General features: G+C 45.9%; 1 protein-coding gene across 1 annotated transcript in view; it reads right to left on the bottom strand.

The window, feature by feature from the left end:
• LOC126215161 (probable cytochrome P450 304a1) overlaps nucleotides 1-17980 on the bottom strand; it is a 130464-nt gene that overhangs the window by 61543 nt on the left and 50941 nt on the right. Inside the window, exons 3-5 of the mRNA XM_049941831.1 lie at nucleotides 16184-16347; nucleotides 11944-12237; nucleotides 6362-6479 (exon numbers count right to left, since the gene is read on the bottom strand). Coding sequence (XP_049797788.1) covers nucleotides 6362-6479; nucleotides 11944-12237; nucleotides 16184-16347 — 576 coding nt within the window. The remainder of the gene's footprint in view (nucleotides 1-6361; nucleotides 6480-11943; nucleotides 12238-16183; nucleotides 16348-17980) is intronic.

Raw genomic sequence — 17980 nt, 5'->3', positions numbered from 1 at the left:
ATGGGGGTGGCCTGTGCCAGCCATTACTGGTCGACTGATTTGAAATTATTTTAACAGCTTTGGACAATAAATTTTTTTCATATTTAGATGACTATATACACAATTTAAATGTTACGTGATTAGGGAAAAATCTCGACAATAATTCACTATGAAAACTACGAAGAAAAATGTTGTTCTCCAGTGTCACAATCAGGAAAAGATTAGAATCCGACTGGGGCCATGAAAAGTTGGCGGTGCCACAGGGTACCGTTCTGGGTCCACTGCTTTTCATATATATCAACGATATGCCGCTAAACATGACACGTCATTCAAAACTTTTTCTCTTTGCAGATTACACATTTGCTACTGGGAAAGATGTGTAATACAATGCAAATTATCTAGCTGCTAGGGCAGTCAGTAAATTAGCAGGTGGCTTTCGGAGAACAGATGCAACACAGACGCAATCCACACAACTTTTACACATAACTCTTGTAAAAACAAAATTATATTGTCCAAAGGTGGTCAAACTGTCTATGAAGGTGACCATTTTAAATTCTTAAGACTGAGGGGAGGTAGTAAGCTTTCTCGGACTATCACATTCAAGATATTGTGCGGAAACTGAATGCTGTTATCTTCACCATGAGATTAATCCCCACTATCTCTGACAATGAAACGTGAAGAATTGTTTACTTTGCTTACTTTTACCTGTACTATCTCCTACGGTATCATATTTTGGGCAACTCTTTAGTTTGCCATGAGTGGACCCAGAAAGTATGGGATGGTGTTATCTGCCCACTGATGAGTCGCTCTTTAGCTTGGAGACTGATTCCTGACATCTTTTAATCTGGCCGCCACCCTGGTTATTGTTTCAGTCCTGGCAGGACTGTGTAAAGGAACCAATACGTCAGCGCCAATATCCTTTTCTTGAGCAGCGTCATGTTAGGAGCACATATGCCACTATAGTGATTCTAAAGACTAGAGTGACGTTTGGTTTACAGGAGATGACATTTTGCAACAGTTACCTGCGCCTTATTCATGGGTCATAATCACCTAGGATTTGTGAACCTAGGTAAAGCGTTCAACAATGTAAAATGGTGCACGATGTTCTAAATTCTCAGGAACATTAGTGTCCACTACAGGGAAAGACGGGTAGTATACCTAATGTACACGAACTAAGAGGAGAAATAGTAGATCAAGAACTAAGTGCTCTGATTAGAAAGTGTACTATTCAGTGTGAATATGAAAGAAGCAATGGCAGAAATAGAACGAAGGTTCAGGAATGGGATCAAAATTCAGGGTTTGAGGATATCAATGATAAGATTCACTGATGATATTGCTATCCTCAGTGAAAGTGTAGAAGAATTACAGGATCTGTTAAATGGAATGAACAGTTTAATGAATACAGAATATGGACTGGGAATAAATAGCAAAAACACGAAAGTAATGAGAAGCAGTAGAAACAAGAATAGTAGAAGCTTAATATAAAAATTGGTGATCATGAATTAGACGAAGTTAAGGAATTCTGCTACCTTGGGAGCGAAGTAACCCATAACAGGCGAAGCAAGGAGGACATAAAAAGCAGAGTAACACAGACAAAGAGGGCATTGCTGGCCAAAAGAAGTCTACTGATATGAAACATCGAGCTAAATTTAAGAAAGAAACTTCAAAGAATGTACGTTTGGAGCTGGGCATTGTGTGACAGAGAATCGTGGATTGTGGGAAAACCAGAAAATAAAGGAAATCGAAGCGTCTGAGATGTGGTGCTATAGAAGAATGTTGAGAATTAGGTGGAACGATAAGATAAGGAATAGGAGGTTCTCGGCAGAATCGGCGAAGAAAGGGAGATAAGAAAAACACTGATAAGAAGAAGAGGCAGGGTGATAGAACATGTGTGAAGGCATCAGGGAATAGCGTCCGTGGAACTTGAGGAAGCTGTAGAGGGTATAAACTGTAGGGAAAGAGAAGAGATTGGAACATGACGTAGTGAGCAAGTGCTATTCTGAGACTATGAGGTTGGCACGGGAGGGGAATTTGTGGTAGGTCGCATCAAACTAGTCAGGAGACAGGTGACCCAAAAAACGTGGACTCTCAGATCTATCTTATGGATGATAATGCCCAACCTCACAGGGATGGTGGACGAGTATACGTAACAAGAGGGCATCACGCATCTACGAGGGTAATCCCAAAAGTAAGATCTATTTTTTTATAAGTACATAGACCTGTTTATTTCTACAATGGTGTACATCAGTTTACATTTAGCTATTTTTCGACATAATCACCATTTATGTCTATGCCGATGACATACCAGCTTGCCACCATGCTGTTCATAAAGTTATGAACCTTTCTTTCACCTCGTCGTCGGAGCTGAATCGCTTTCCGGCCAAATGTTCTTTTAACCTAGCGAACAGATTATAGTCACTGGGCGCCAAGTCAGGACTATAGCGTGAGTGGGCGATTATGGTCCACTGAAACTGTTGCAGGAGGGCAACGGTTTGCCGAGCGATGTGTGAGCGAGCGTTGTCACGGAGAATGAGTACGCCCTTACTCAACATTCCTCCGGTTCTGAGTCTCACAGTACCTGTCAGCGTTAATTGTGGTCCCAGTGGGCATAAAGTCGACCAACAATAATACCCCTTTCCGATCCCAAAAAACGGTTGTCACGACTTTACCGGCAGACTGTGTTTGTTTGAATTTCCGCAGCTTTGGCGAAGAAGGATGCCACCACTGGCGTGATTGTTGCTTGGTCTCAGGTGTAAAGTGGTATGCCTAGGTTTCGTCACCCGTGACAATTGAGTCCAGAAAGTTGTCCTGTTAGGCTGCAAGGCGGTGAAGAAATGCGCGGGAAGCATCAACTCGTTGCCGCATGTGGTCCTCAGTCAGCATGCGTGGCACCCATCTTGCGCACACCTTCCGGTAGTTCAATGTTTCCGTTAAAATTCTGTGAGCGGTGCTTCGGGAAACCTCAGGAACCAACGCGCAGAGATCATCCAGGGTGATCCGCCGATCTTCACGCATGCTTTTGCTCTACCTTCAACACTGTCTCCTCAGAAACTGACGGTCTCGCGCCTCTTTGTTCGTCGTGAATTTCGGTCCGACCAGCTGCAAACTCTCTACACCACTTACGAACATTTTTGACATCCATGCACGACTCACCGTACACTTCCGTCAATTGGCAATGGATTTCAATCAGTGCAGTGCCCTTTGCGTTCAAAAACCGAATAACTGCCCGCAATTCGCGCTTGGCGGTAACATCCAACGGGAGCTCCATTCTCAACGGCTGCCAAGCCAAGACTGAGCGCCTCAGCGCGGCGTGCGCATGTTTACACACAGCGCGTGAAGCACTCTTCATAACAGTGTGACCAACTGCCACACATAGTTCTGTACTTATAAAAAAAATAGGAGACCTTACTTTTCGGATTACCCTCGTAGATAGGTCAGCTCGCTCGCTGGGTTTAAATCTGATTCAGTGTACGTGGAAAGTGGACTGCAGCCGTAACCCACAGAGCACGTTTATCCAACAGTGACAGCTGTTACCACAAGCTACGATGGGTAGCCCAGTAGAAATTATGTATGCCATCGTGGCTACTGTATTGCAAGGGTTCATACCTTGTACTGAGATCATATATGTCACCACTGAAGAGATACCACAAAAATCACGTGTCAGTCCCAAGTAGCATGGCTGGTTTTTTAATATGCCTCGTATTTTTACCACTGTGTCGACTGTTACAATGATGTCAGGGCACCTTTCAACTCAATTATTACCCACTACCTTGTATGAAAGACGACAGCATCCATAAGTAGATATCTTGAGAATCAACCGCTTGGTTAATCTTGTAAATTATATGAATTATATGAATGCGTGGCTCTCGATGGGAGTGTGAATAGGCCACGATATAGAGCGCGCATTTGCTCTAACGCTGGATGGCGCAGTGGTTAACGCACCTGCCTAGTACACAGGAGATCCCGGGTTCGAATCCTGGTGTGGTACACATTTTCATTCGTCGCTGCCGATTCCACGTAAACCTATGCAGCTGACAGCAGTGATTCACTCCCTTTCTTCCCCTCCCCTCTCCCTCTTTAATTTACAAATAAGATCTTGTAAATAACTCATTTAGCGACCTGTTTCATAGCCTACAACCACATCATCAGTTTAGATTTGTTAAATCGTGACGTTAAAGTTGCAAATGGACAGGAACGAACGACAGTAGGCCGAATATAACTGGTTGTCTGTTATGGATTCATGGCGCCCTTGAGGAATCGTAGGCCCATGCTTTCTGCTTACCTGACGATTCACTAATTGTGCCACATATTCACAGATAACGAATGATCGGTTCTTTCCATGTTGCAACATTGGTGTCATAATGTAACAGATACAACGTGATGATGTAGCACCTAGGCTACGAAACAGGTCGCTAAATATGTTATTTACAAGACCAGCCAAGCGGTTACCATTCAACACAATTATCTCCATGCCATGTGTTGTTTCCTGGATCTTGTAGATCCCTCAGCTTATGGGCATCAGTATAATCTGAGAGCAACTTACCACAGAACTGCTGAAGTGCCTAAACAAAAATCTTAATTTTCGATGTGACTGTTGTCAGACAGAGGTAATATAAAAATAAAATGCTAAAAACTTAATTTACTTTTTATCACGTGATCTCACATGGGGTCGTTTTTGGAACAATTAATCAAGCCAAGCTTGTTTCCCGAGCTGTAGGACGTCCACCAGATATGTGTTCAAAGAATTGCTTCCCAATATACCTATTCCTAAGTGAAATTTGTCATTAATATCTCTCTTCAGATCAATAGCTCAGTTTATGAAGCTAACGATAGAAATAAGAATCATCTTCACGAATATTTAAAGTCACTCAATTTGGCACAGAAACGTGTCTGTCATTTGCTTGCCAGCACTCATAAAAAGTTTAACTACTAATGCGGTTCAGTTTCAGAAGAGCCTAAAGGATTTAACTGATGACTTTTATAGCAGAGCCTATTAATATCTGTGGATTATTATTAATATCAAATAATGTCACTATTACATAAAAATCTGACTTTCTGCACATTTTCAGTGCAGTAATGTAATCAATGTAAATAAGTCTCGGAAACAGATATTTTACATGAAGCTTCCTGGCAGATTAAAACTGTATGCCGGACCAAGACTCGAACTCGGGAAGTTTCATATCAGCCCACAGTCCGCTGCAGAGTGAAAATCTCATTCTAGATTTTTTACAAGCTGTGAGGCGACAAAAGCCTAAGAATTATCATCCGCACCTAAATTTATTGTACATTTACATGTTTTGTGCCAGTTTTGTCACTATCTCTTAAATGAAGAAAGTGTATTTATTCCACTTTCATACCATGCCACTTGGAATTGGTATTTATTGTCCTAGCTTTGACATGTTCTACGAGGGCTGATGAAAGGTAATGCCTCCCAACTTTTACTGGAAAGCTCGTAAAACTTTTTAAATAAAACAAACTTCATTAACATTCTACATCGTTGTTCCTCATTTCTACATATTTATTTCTCAACATGGTCACCCTGGCGGCGAACACATTTCTCACAACGAGACACCAATTTGTTGACACCGTCACTGTTGAATGTTCCACATTGTTGACGGAGCCGCAACCTCAACTCTGCTTGCATCGTTTCATCGCTATCAAACTGAAGTCCTCGAAGGTGTTCTTTAAGTTTTGTAAACAGATGAAAATAGGAAGGGGGCGAAGTCGGGACTACATGGAGGATGATGGATATAACTTTAATTACATACAACTTTTATATGAAAAATGATTTTATATATTATCGTTTCGAAATATGCCCTCTGAACCTAATACTGTAAATTACCTTTCGGGATGAGTTTTACTCCTTAAAAGTAAAATTGGGAAGAAAAAAATACGTATTGCAGTATTTTGCCCCTCTGTACACACGCAAAGTTGCATCAGGATCATGTATTGACAGTTAGGAATATTCCCTCGTTAATGTGGGTCGAGGTCGTCGACTACAGAAGAAAATTAGTTTCAGCGGCTTCGGTTATATGTTGCCCGTTTTAAGGAAGAAATGAAGATTAGCGTTACGTTTCCTTGGACAAGAAGGTTATCAAAGAGTATAATCTCAAAAAATGGTTCAAATGGCTCTGAGCACTATGGGACTCAACTGCTGTGGTCATAAGTCCCCTAGAACTTAGAACTACTTAAACCTAACTAACCTAAGGACAGCACACAACACCCAGCCATCACGAGGCAGAGAAAATCCCTGACCCCGCCGGGAATCGAACCCGGGAACCCGGGCGTGGGAAGCGATAACGCTACCGCACGACCACGAGATGCGGGCAGTATAATCTCAGACTGAGCGTAATTGTAATCGGGTAGAGTAACGCACACTTACTGGTGAATGGTGTCGGTTCTCCCGTGTGCTCTCGTTGCTTGATCTCCCTGAGGTAGGCGTCAATGAAGCCACGCTCGTAGCCGTCTTCATAGGTATTCTTGTGGTCCTCGATCAGTTTCTGTGGGCAATGACAGAGCGTGATAAGTATACGGGAGTAAACAACTGACAGACATCGAAACGTGCAAAAGAAACACAGGATGCAGATGACTGGCATATAAATTGAGAACAGAGGGCATTTTGACGATTTTCTTTTAGGTTTGTTTTGTGCTTTAAATTACTTTCGTTCACTCAAAATGATCTACTTTCCTATCGTCCAGCCAAGCTGTTCCTGTCTTTTTGAGAATTTCTGCTTAAATTTTTTTCTTACAGACATATCTAGTTAGTTTTATTCCTGCAGCCTTCAGGTCTTCTTTCATGACCACCTACGTAATAGCCGGTATGTACACCTTTGACACAGGTAACAGTGCCGGCACGTCGTGACATGGAAGCGCTGTGGCATGGGTAGGTCGCTGGAGTGAGATGGCACCACATCTGCACAAAGTCACCTAATTCCCTTAAATTCCGGAGAGGGGGCGATGACATTGGCTCTGAGGACTATAGGACTAAATATCTGAGGTCATCAGTCCCCTAGAACTTAGAACTACTCAAACCTAACTAACCTAAGGACATCACACACATCCATGCCCGAGGCAGGATTCGAACCTGCGACCGTAGCGGTCGCGCAGTTCCAGACTGAAGCGCCTAGGACAGCTCGGCCACACGGGCCGGCGGCGATGACATTGAATCACATCCCAGATGTGTTGGGGGACCAGCACATCAACTGGAACTCGCCACTCTGTTCCTCGAACCACTCTGCCATGCCCCTGGCCTTGTGACATGGAGCTTTATCTTGTGGAGAACGGCCACTCTCGCCGGGAAACATGATCGTCATGAATTGCTGTATGTGGTCTGGAACCAGTATATGACACTCCTTGGCCATCATGGTGCCTTGCAGAAGCTTTACTGGAACCACGGATACCCACATGAATGTTCTCTAGAGAATATGGCGCCGTCGCCAGCTCGTCTCCATCCTATAGTACAGGTGTGCAGGAGATGTTCCCTGGAAGAAGACGGATTTGCGTCCTCCAATCGGCATGACGAAGAAGGTATCGGAATTCATCAGACTGTGCAACGCTGTGCTCATGGTCACGTGCCCATTTCAGTCGTAGCTGCCAATGTCGTGGTGTTAACATTGGTACATGCACAGGTTGTCGCCTGCGGAGGCCCATTGTTAGGAATGTTCGGTGCACTGTGTTTGCAGATACACTTGTACTCTGGCCAGTATTAAAGTCTGATGTTAGTTCCGCCACAGACTTCCCAGTCTACGACATCCGATATCTGTAATGAAGGGTGGTCGCCCAATCCCACGATATCTGGATGTGGTTTCACTTAAGTTTCGCCACGTGTTGAAAGCACTCGACACAACACTCCTCCAACACCTGAAAAGTCTTGCAGTTTCCGAAATGCTCGAGCTATGGGCTGTGGGCCATGACAATCTGTCCTGGCGCAAACTCAAAATAGATCGCACGCCTTCCCATTCCACACAAGGGTAGCACGTTCACTGATACTACATGTACTGTGCGTGTGTGTGACTAGCAGTCATCCCTCGCCAGGTGACGCAGTCATCAGATGACGCTGCTATTGCCTGGATATGTTTATACCGATAGTAGGTCGGTGGTCATAGCGTTCTGGCTGATCAGTGTATTTTACTGTTTCATTTTTAGCTTTACTTTCACAATGAGTGCAAACGGACCTACCTTGCACAAGACTGGTCCCAGCAGATTTGCCTCCATACAGACCCTCGTTAGCCACACACCATTCTGGCTAGCCAGGCAGGGATGGGGAGTAAGCACCCCTCACTGGTGATGACTGCCCACTACAAGACCTGTCTCTGACGAGTGACTCGCTGCAGCAGACTCACCTTTATGAAGATCGTCATCTGGAGAGGAGCCTCCAGTCCATGCCAATAGCAGAATAGCTCAAGGACAATGGTTACAGCCACGAGTCGATGATGAGGAACGCCCGAACACCCCCCCCCCCCCAATTGTGGTATTTAAGTGATGGTAGAACTTGTGGTGTCACCGCCAGACACCACACTTGCTAGGTGGTAGCTTAAATCGGCCGCGGTCCATTAGTACATGTCGGACCCGCGTGTCGCCACTGTCAGGATCGCAGACCGAGCGCCACCACAAGGCAGGTCTCGACAGACTGACTAGCACTCGCCCCAGTTGTACGACGACGTTGCTAGCGACTACACTGACGAAGCATTTCTCTCATTTGCCGAGAGACAATTAGAATAGCCTTCAGCTAATGGCTACGACCTAGCAAGGCGCCATTAACCATTTGTAACGTTGCATGTACCTCAAGACAGAGTCTCACTTGTATCATCCAGAATGCTGTATACCAAAGGACAATATAAAAGTTAAGTGTTCTAGTAGCTACGTTCTTTTCTTTATCACATTCATCACGTATCCTGTTCCAGACTTAACGCCAGACGGCGTGAGTTGACGCGTGCCCTTTCGGCTACTTCACTGTGGACTGGCTGCCTTAACAGTCCACTACAGAACTACATTACACAGGGTGTCCAACATAGGTATGCCTTATGTGCCGGTTAATTATCTCTAGTCATATTGCTTCTGAAGTGTCAACACTGTCTCGAAAGTGGTCTCACTACATTTTATCGGAAAGTTTGCAAGTAGGCTGTTTAGGTTTTTTTATTGGTATGAAAATCACTGGCTGTGCTGTGTGCAGCCTGTGGCTGCTTTGCATTGTTGTAATACTCGCCATTGTAGTGTTAGGCAGCTGGCTGTGAACAGCGCGTAGCGTTGCGCAGTTGGAGGTGAGCCGCCAGCAGTGGTGGATGTGGGGAGAGAGATGGCGGAGTTTTGAAATTTGTCATGAACTGCTATATTTATATATGGTGATATCAAGGTAAATACATTGTTTGTTCTCTATTAATATCTTTCACTTGCTAACCATCCCTATCAGTAGTTAGTGCCTTCCATAGTTTGAATCTTTTATTTAGCTGGCAGTAGTGGCGCTTGCTGTATTGCAGTAGTGGGAGTAACGAAGATTTTTGTGAGGTAAGTGATTTGTGAAACGTATAGTTTAATGTTAGTCAGGGCCATTCTTTTGTAGGGAATTCTGAAAGTCAGATTGCGTTGCGCTAACAAAATATTGTGTGTCAGTTTAAGCACAGTCCTGTATAAATGTTCAAAGGGGACGTTTCAAGTTGAGTGCAGCTGTGTGTTCGTGTGTTACTAGTTGCGAGAAGTGGGTATTGTCGAGTTGTTGGACACTAGAACAGCGAATTGATATTGTAGAGTGTTGCTTAGAGACAAGTTCCATCAAGTGCTGTAAAGAAATGTTCCAAGCGAGGTATACTGGTAGACACTATTCAAGATGTGTGCAAGAAGTGGAAGACTGTAGGATCCGTGCAGAATGTGCAGAGGGATAGGCGGACGACAGTGGGGACCCCTGGGACAGAATTCGCACAGACATTACGAGAAATCCTTGCAAGTCAATAAGGGGGTTATTGCATCAAGATGGTGTATCTTGTACACCACCTCATCGCATGCTAAAAGATATGACATTAAAAGCCTATCGTGTGAGTGAGGTACAAGAGTTGAAATTTGGGGATCACGAAAAAAAAAGAGTTCATTATTGTTAACCTCATTTGTTAATAGTAACTTGGACCCATTGCTTTACTTCATCTCAATGGGGCCCAGTTTAGTTTGTCCGGTTATTTAAACTATCAGAATTCCAGATACTGGTCACAGGACAACCATATATTCTGCACTAAAAACCTCTCCTCGCAGAGCAGATAGGGGTTTGGTGCACATTGTCCGGCATATACTTTTTTGGCCCCATATTTCCGTCTTAAACACTGCCAGAAATCTAGAGATCTTTGACTCTTTGTATGTACAATTAACAGATGCAGAGAAGCTGTATGCAGTATTCGAACAGGATTGAGCAACTGCTCAGATATCAAGCCAAAGTATGGGGCATATCACCAAAGTATCCCCTGAAGACAGAATTGTCAGTAGAAGCCTCTGGCATACGAAGGCCATGGACTTAACACCGTTTAGTTTTTATTTGTGGGACACACTAAGCAGCAAAGTGCATGTTGACAATCCCCACACAGTAGACGATCTTAAACAAAACATTACTAGAGAAATTAACAACATCACACCTGCAGATTTACAGCGTTCTGCTGATAACATCAAAGAAAAAAATTGTTCAATGGCTCTGAGCACTATGGGACCTAACTTCTGAGGTCATCAGTCCATTAGAACTTAGAAATACTTAAACCTAACCAGCCTAAGGACATCATACACATCCATACCTGAGGCAGGATTCGAACCTGCGACCATACTGGTCGCGCGGTTCCAGACTGAAGCGCCTAGAACCGCTCGGTCTCACTGGCCGGCGATAACATCATCAAACAAAGCCATCGATGCCTGGATGCCCACAGGCACCACTTCCAGCCTCTCGTATAAACAGGTAACTTTAAAGTTAGTATTACCTATTATTTTTTAAGTTAGTTCATTGTTATTTGAATCTCGGGTATGAGGAGTGCTGGTTTTATGTGGGGCACCCTGTACCTGAAGCCAGGGGACTCACCTCCACACAGGCTGTCATTTGGAGAGAGCCTTCCTGTCCATCCCACTATCCACACAGCCCGGGCCAGCCATGAGTGTCTGTTGAGAAAGCCTTGTGAATCGAGCTACCTTCTACAAGACTTGTGTCAGCAGACTCACCTCCAGGGGAAGGTCCTCATCTGGAGAGAAGCCTCCAATCCATCCCAGTATGCAAGGAGCCAGGCCAGCCACGAGTGTATGCTGAGAAAGCTTTGTCACTGGGGCCACCTTCTCCAATACTTGTGTCAGCAGCAGACTCACCTCCAGGAAGTTCCTCATCTGGAGAGAACCCTCCAGTTCGTTCCATTATCCACACAGTCCAGCCCAGCTACGAGTGTATGCGGAGGAATCTTTGTCACTGGGGCTACCTTCTCCGACACTTGTGTCAGTAGACTCACCTCCAGGAAGGTCCTCATCTGGAGGGAAGCCTCCAATCCATCCCAGTATGCAAGGAGCAAGGCCAGCCACGGGTGTATGCTAAGAAATCTTTGTCACTGGGGCTACCTTCTCCAATACTTGTGTCAGCAGACTTACCTCCAGGAAGGTCCTCATCTGGAGAGAACCCTCCAGTTCGTTTCATTATCCACACAGTCCAGCCCAGCCACAAGTGTATGCGGAGGAATCTTTGTCACTGGGGCTACCTTCTCCAATACTTGTGTCAGCAGACTTACCTCCAGGAAGGTCCTCATCTGGAGAGAACCCTCCAGTTCGTTTCATTATCCACACAGCCCAGCCTAGCCACAAGTGTATGCGGAGGAACCTTTGTCACTGGGGCTACCTTCTCCGACACTCGAGTCAGTAGACTCACCTCCAGTCCATCCCAGTATGCAGAGAGCCAGGGCAGCCACGAGTGCATGCTAAGAAAGCTTTGTCACTGGGGCTACCTTCTCTCAGCAGACTCACCTCCAGGAAGGTCCTCATCTGGAGAGAGCCCTCCAGTCCGTCCCGGTATCCGGACAGCACAGGCGCCACTCTGGCCAGCCACGAGTGGATGGTGAGGAAGCCCCCCGTCGTGTCTCCGTGCCGCTGGAACCTCATGCCGGCCTTGCCCAGGCGACGAGCCGTCTCGTCTGCGGAGCGTGGAAGCCTGGCCCCCGTGTACACCGCCAAGATGGAGTTGATGAACGTGGGGAACAGCGCTTCGGGCAGCAGAACACGACGCGAGCCGTCCCCTCCTGGTGATTGTCGGGCCACCGCCTGCCGAAATGTCACGATGCTCACGAGCCGCACTCGAACTGTATGTGTTGTGAGATGACACACGCAGAGCGATCAGAAAAAGGTTCAAACGGCTCTGAGCACTATGGGACTTCACTTCTGAGGTCATCAGTCCCCTAGAAATTAGAACTACTTAAACCTAACTAACCTAAGGACATCACACACATCCATACCCGAGGCAGGATTCGAACCTGCGACCATATCGGTCGCGCGGTTCCAGACTGTGGCACCTAGAACCGCTCGGCCACTCCGACCGGCGCAGAGCGATCAGTCAGGACATCAACACTCCAGGTATTCCTCTGGGGGAATATTGCGTGTCAGACGTGTTTCCACACCTTTGGTGTCACAGTCATGCAAATGGGAGAGGATGCTAAGCAAAATATTTTCAAATAAGAAATTATTGGCTCGAAATTGTCATTCCCTTTCCCGTTCCACTCGCAAATTGAGCGAGATTACATTCTTCTCATGTAACGTTATTGAGGAAGTTTACAGAACCGTCATTTGCGGCAGACTGCACAACGATTCTACTGCCAGCAATACACATATCGCGCAGCAACAGTAACAGCTCCTCTGAAGGCACATACTAGGTATCTCTCCCACGGTCGTCAGTGACATTTTTTCCGGTGTTTCCGTAGATACACTAATGGCCATTAAAATTGCTACACCAAGAAGAAATGCAGATGATAAACGGGTATTCATTGGACAAATATATTATACTACAACTGACATGTGATTACATTTTCACGCAATTTGGGTGCATAGATCCTAAGAAATCAGTACCAAGAACAACCACCTCTGGCCATAATAACGGCCCACATACGCCTGGGCATTGAGTCAAACAGAGCTTGGATAGCGTGTACAGGTACAGCTGCCCATGCACCTTCAACACGATACCACAGTTCATCAAGAGTAGTGACTGGCGTATTGTGACTAGCCAGTTGCTCGGCCACCATTGACCAGACGTTTTCAGTTGGTGAGAGATCTGTAGAATGTGCTGGCCAGGGCAGAAGTCGAACATTTTCTGCATCCAGAAAGGTCCGTACAGGACCTGCAACATGCGGTCGTGCATTAGCCTGCTGAAATGTAGGGTTTCGCAGGGATCCAATGAAGGGTGGAGCCACGGGTCGTAACACATCTGAAATGTAACGTTCACTGTTCAAAGTGCCGTCAATGCGAACAAGAGGTGACCGAGACGTGTAACCAATGGCACCCCATACTATCACGCCGGGTGATACGCCAGTATGGCGATGACGAATACAAGCTTCCAATGTGCGTTCACCGCGAAGTCGCGGATGCGACCATCATGATGCTGTAAACAGAACCTGGATTTATCCGAAAAAATGTTTTGCCATTCGTGCACCCAGGTTCCTCGTTGAGTACACCATCGCAGGCGCTCCTGCCTGTGATGCAGCGTCAAGGGTAACTGCAGCCGTGGTCTCGGAGCTGATAGTCCGTGCTGCTGCAAACGTCGTCGAACTGTTCGTGCAGATGGTTGTTGTCTTGCAAACGTCCCCATCTGTTGTCTCAGGGATCGAGACGTGGCTACACGATCCGTTACAGCCATGCGGATAAGGTGCCTGTTATCTCGACTGCTAGTGATACGAGGCCGTTGGGATCCAGTACGGCGTTCCGTATTACCCTCCTGAACCCACCGATTCCATATTCTGCTAACAGTCATTGGATCTCGACCAACGCGAGCAGCAATGTCGCGATACGATAAACCGGAGTCGCGATAAGCTACAATCCGATCTTTATCAAAGTCGGAAACGTGATGGTACGCATTTCTCCTCGTTACTCGAGGCATCACAACAACGTTTCACCAGGCAACGCCGGTCAACTGCTGTTTGTGTATGATATATCGGTTGGAAACGTTCCTCATGTCAGCAAGTTGCAGGTGTCGCCACCGGCGCCAACCTTGTGTGAATGCTCTGAAAAGCTAATCATTTGCACATCACAGCATCTTCTTCCTGTCGGTTAAATTTCGCGTATGTAGCACGTCATCTTCGTGGTGTAGCAATTTTAATAGCCAGTAATTTATTTGCAAATTCGGTTTTGCAAAGTGCAGGTGGAGTCAGCCCAAACAAATACGATGATCACGTCTGTGATACGATGTCCAGTGTCGACGGAAACCGTCGGTTTGTTTTCCGTTACCAACAAAATTATTCTGAAGCTCTTTCAATACTTGCTCATTCGACAGTGCAGTGGAAAATTAGTGTAGCGCGATATTCCTTTTATCTATCTGCATTAACAGGGACAGTAAAAAAAGAAGTATAACCAGTACTCAAGCAGCGAATAAGCAGCGCTGCTGCATGGGGGTCGAAAAGAGCGAGCAAGCTAGGGCAGTACTACAGTACTGGTTATTCTTCCTGTTTTACTGTCCCTGTTAATGCATATACCGGGTGATCAAAAAGTCAGTATAAATTTGAAAACGTACTAAACCACGGAATAATGTAGATAGAGAGGTAAAAATTGACACATATGTTTGGAATGAAATGGACTTTTATTAGAACCAAACAAACAAAGTTCACAAAATGTCCGACAGATGGCGCTGGACAGCAAAACGTCAGTAACTGCTACCGTGATGGGTGAGAGGTACGCCGATATGTTACAGAATCGCATCATCTCCAGCCTGGCTGATAAACACCTGCTGGAACGTACGATGTTTATGCAGGATGGCGCTCCATCCCATTCTGCTAGACGCGTGAAAGGTCTCTTGCGCGCGTCGTTTGGTGATGATCGTGTGCTCAGCCGCCACTTTCGTCATGTTTGGCCTGCAAGGTCCCAAGACCTCAGTCCGTGCGATTATTGGCTTTGGGGTTACCTGAAGTCGCAAGTGTATCGTGATCGACCGACATCTCTAGGGATGCTGAAAGACAACATCCGACTCCAATGCCTCACCATAACTCCGGACATGCTTTACAGTGCTGTTCACAACGTTATTCCTCGACTACAGCTATTGTTGAGGAATGATCGTGAACATATTGAGCATTTCCTGTAAAGAACATCTTCTTTGCTTTGTCTTAGTTTGTTATGCTAATTATTGCTATTCTGATCAGATGAAGCACCATCTGTCGGACATTTTTGAACTTTTGTGTGTTTTGGTTCTAATAAAACCCCATGTCATTCCAAGCATGTGTGTCAATTTGTACCTCTCTATCTACATTATTCCGTGATTTATTCAGTTTTCAAATTTATAGTGACTTTTTGATCATCTGGTAGATAAAACGAATATCGCGCTAGACTAATATGATAGATCTCTGTCGAATGGGTAAGTAAACGTGTTAGAAATAATTTTGTTTAGAATAGCAAACAAACCGAGGCATTCCGTGCACACTGGGAGTCACATGAGCAATATTTGTTTGAGCTCACTCCAGCTGCACGTTGCAAAAACGAATTTGTAAATATCTGCCGAAACACCAGAGAAAATGCGTCTTACGACTCTTAGGATGGACACCAGGTAGACATTCGTCTTTCCCTAACAGGACTTGCGAATACTGGAGCAGGAAATGGAATTGGTACCAAGTACCCTCCACCATGCAAGATACGGTGTGTTGAGGAGTGTGTAGATAGGTATAGACCGGTGACTTTCTGGCTCTCATGTGAGGGAAGCCCGAATTGGGTATCGCTTGATTCATCTATTCGGAATCCATGCTGGTTGGCATTGAGGGCCAGCCGGGGTGGCCGAGCGGTTCTAGGCGCTACAGTCTGGAACCGCGCGACCGCTACGGTCGCAGGTTCGAATCCTGCCTCGGGTATGGCTGTGTGTGATTTCCTTAGGCTAGTTAGGTTTAAGTAGTTCTATGTTCTAGGGGACTGATGGCCTCAGAAGTGAAGTCCCATAGTGCTCAGCGCCATTTTGCCATTGAGGATACTGTATGACGGTTGAGTGGCGGTGCGGACCAGGAGTGAACGTCAGCCGCAGACTCACCTCGTCCTTCCGATCGCCTTGGATGAGCTCCAACAGGTCCCTCAGCTCTGCCTCGATCTCCGCCTCCAGCCGTCCAGAGCGGCGGCCGAAGCCAAAGTCTCGCATTTGCCTCAGGGTGAGGCGCCGCTGCTCCAGCCACTGCGGGCCCTCCGACAGGAAGATGCCTGCGGGAAGACAGAGGACGTATCGCATCGTAAGAGCAGTGCCGTGGAGGCGGTCAGACAGTAATGATCTGTTTTTGGACCACAAATTCCACAGCTATATATATATGCTTATTTCGTGAGATATTTGGCCCGGTCACTATCAGTGGACCACCCTATATATATATATATAGGGTGGTCCACTGATAGTGACCGGGCCAAATATCTCACGAAATAAGCACCAAACGAAAAAAATACAAAGAACGAAACTCGTCTAGCTTGAAGGGGGAAACCAGATGGCGCTATGGTTTGCCCGCTAGATGGCGCTGACATAGGTCAAACGGATAAAAAAATGGTTCAAAAGGCTCTGAGCACTATGGGACTTAACTTCTGAGGTCATCAGCTCCCTAGAACTTAGAACTACTTAAACCTAACTAACCTAAGGACATCACACACATCCATACCCGAGGCAGGATTCGAACCTGCGACCGTAGTGGTCGCGCGGTTCCAGACTGTAGCGCCTAGAACGGCTCGGCCACTCCGGCCGGCGTCAAACGGATATCAACTGCGTTTTTTAAAAATAGGAACCCCCATTTTTATTACATATTCGTGTAGTATGTAAAGAAATATGAATGTTTTAGTTGAACCACTTTTTTCGCTTTGTGATAGACGGTGCTGTAATAGTCACAAACGTGTAAGTACGTGGTATCACGTAACATTCCGCCAGTGCGGACGGTATTTGCTTCGTGATACATTACCCGTGTTAAAATGGACCGTTTACCAATTGCGGAAAAGGTCGATATCGTGTTGATGTATGGCTATTGTGATCAAAATGCCCAACGGGCGTTTTGCTATGTATGCGGCTCGGTATCCTGCACGACATCATCCAAGAGTCCGGACCGTTCACCGGAAAGTTACGTTATTTAAGGAAACAGGAAGTGTTCAGCCACATGTGGAACGTCAACCACGACCTGCAACAAATGGTGATGCCCAAGTAGGTGTTTTAGCTGCTGTCGCGGCTAATCCGCACATCAGTAGCAGACAACTTGCGCGAGAATCGGGAATCTCAAAAACGTCGGCGTTGAGAATGCTACATCAACATCGATTGCATACGTACGATATTTCTATGCACCAGGAATTGCATGGCGACGACTCTGAACGTCGTGTACAGTTCTGCCACTGGGCACAAGAGACATTACGGGACGATGACAGATTTTTTGGAAGCATTCTGTTTAACGACGAAGCGCCATTCACCAACAGCGGTAACGTAAACCGGCATAATATGCACTATTGGGCAACGGAAAATCCACGACGGCTGCGACAAGTGGAACATCAGCGACCTTGGCGGGTTAATGTATTGTGCGGCATTATGGGAGGAGGGATAATTGGCCCCCATTTTATCGGTGGCAATCTAAATTGTGCAGTGTATGCTGATTTCCTACGAAATGTTCTACCGATGTTACTACAAGATGTTTCACTGTATGACAGAATGGCGATGTACTTCCAACATGATGGATGTCCGGCACATAGCTCGCGTGCGGTTGAAGCGGTATTGAATAGCATATTTCGTGACAGATGGATTGGTCGTCGAACCACCATACCGTGGCCCGCACGTTCACCGGATCTGACGTCCCCGGATTTCTTTATGTGGGGAAAG

This window comes from Schistocerca nitens, chromosome 12 (genome assembly GCF_023898315.1).
Source record: "Schistocerca nitens isolate TAMUIC-IGC-003100 chromosome 12, iqSchNite1.1, whole genome shotgun sequence".
NCBI lineage: Eukaryota > Metazoa > Arthropoda > Insecta > Orthoptera > Acrididae > Schistocerca > Schistocerca nitens.
This window is presented reverse-complemented; position numbering and strand designations above follow the sequence as displayed.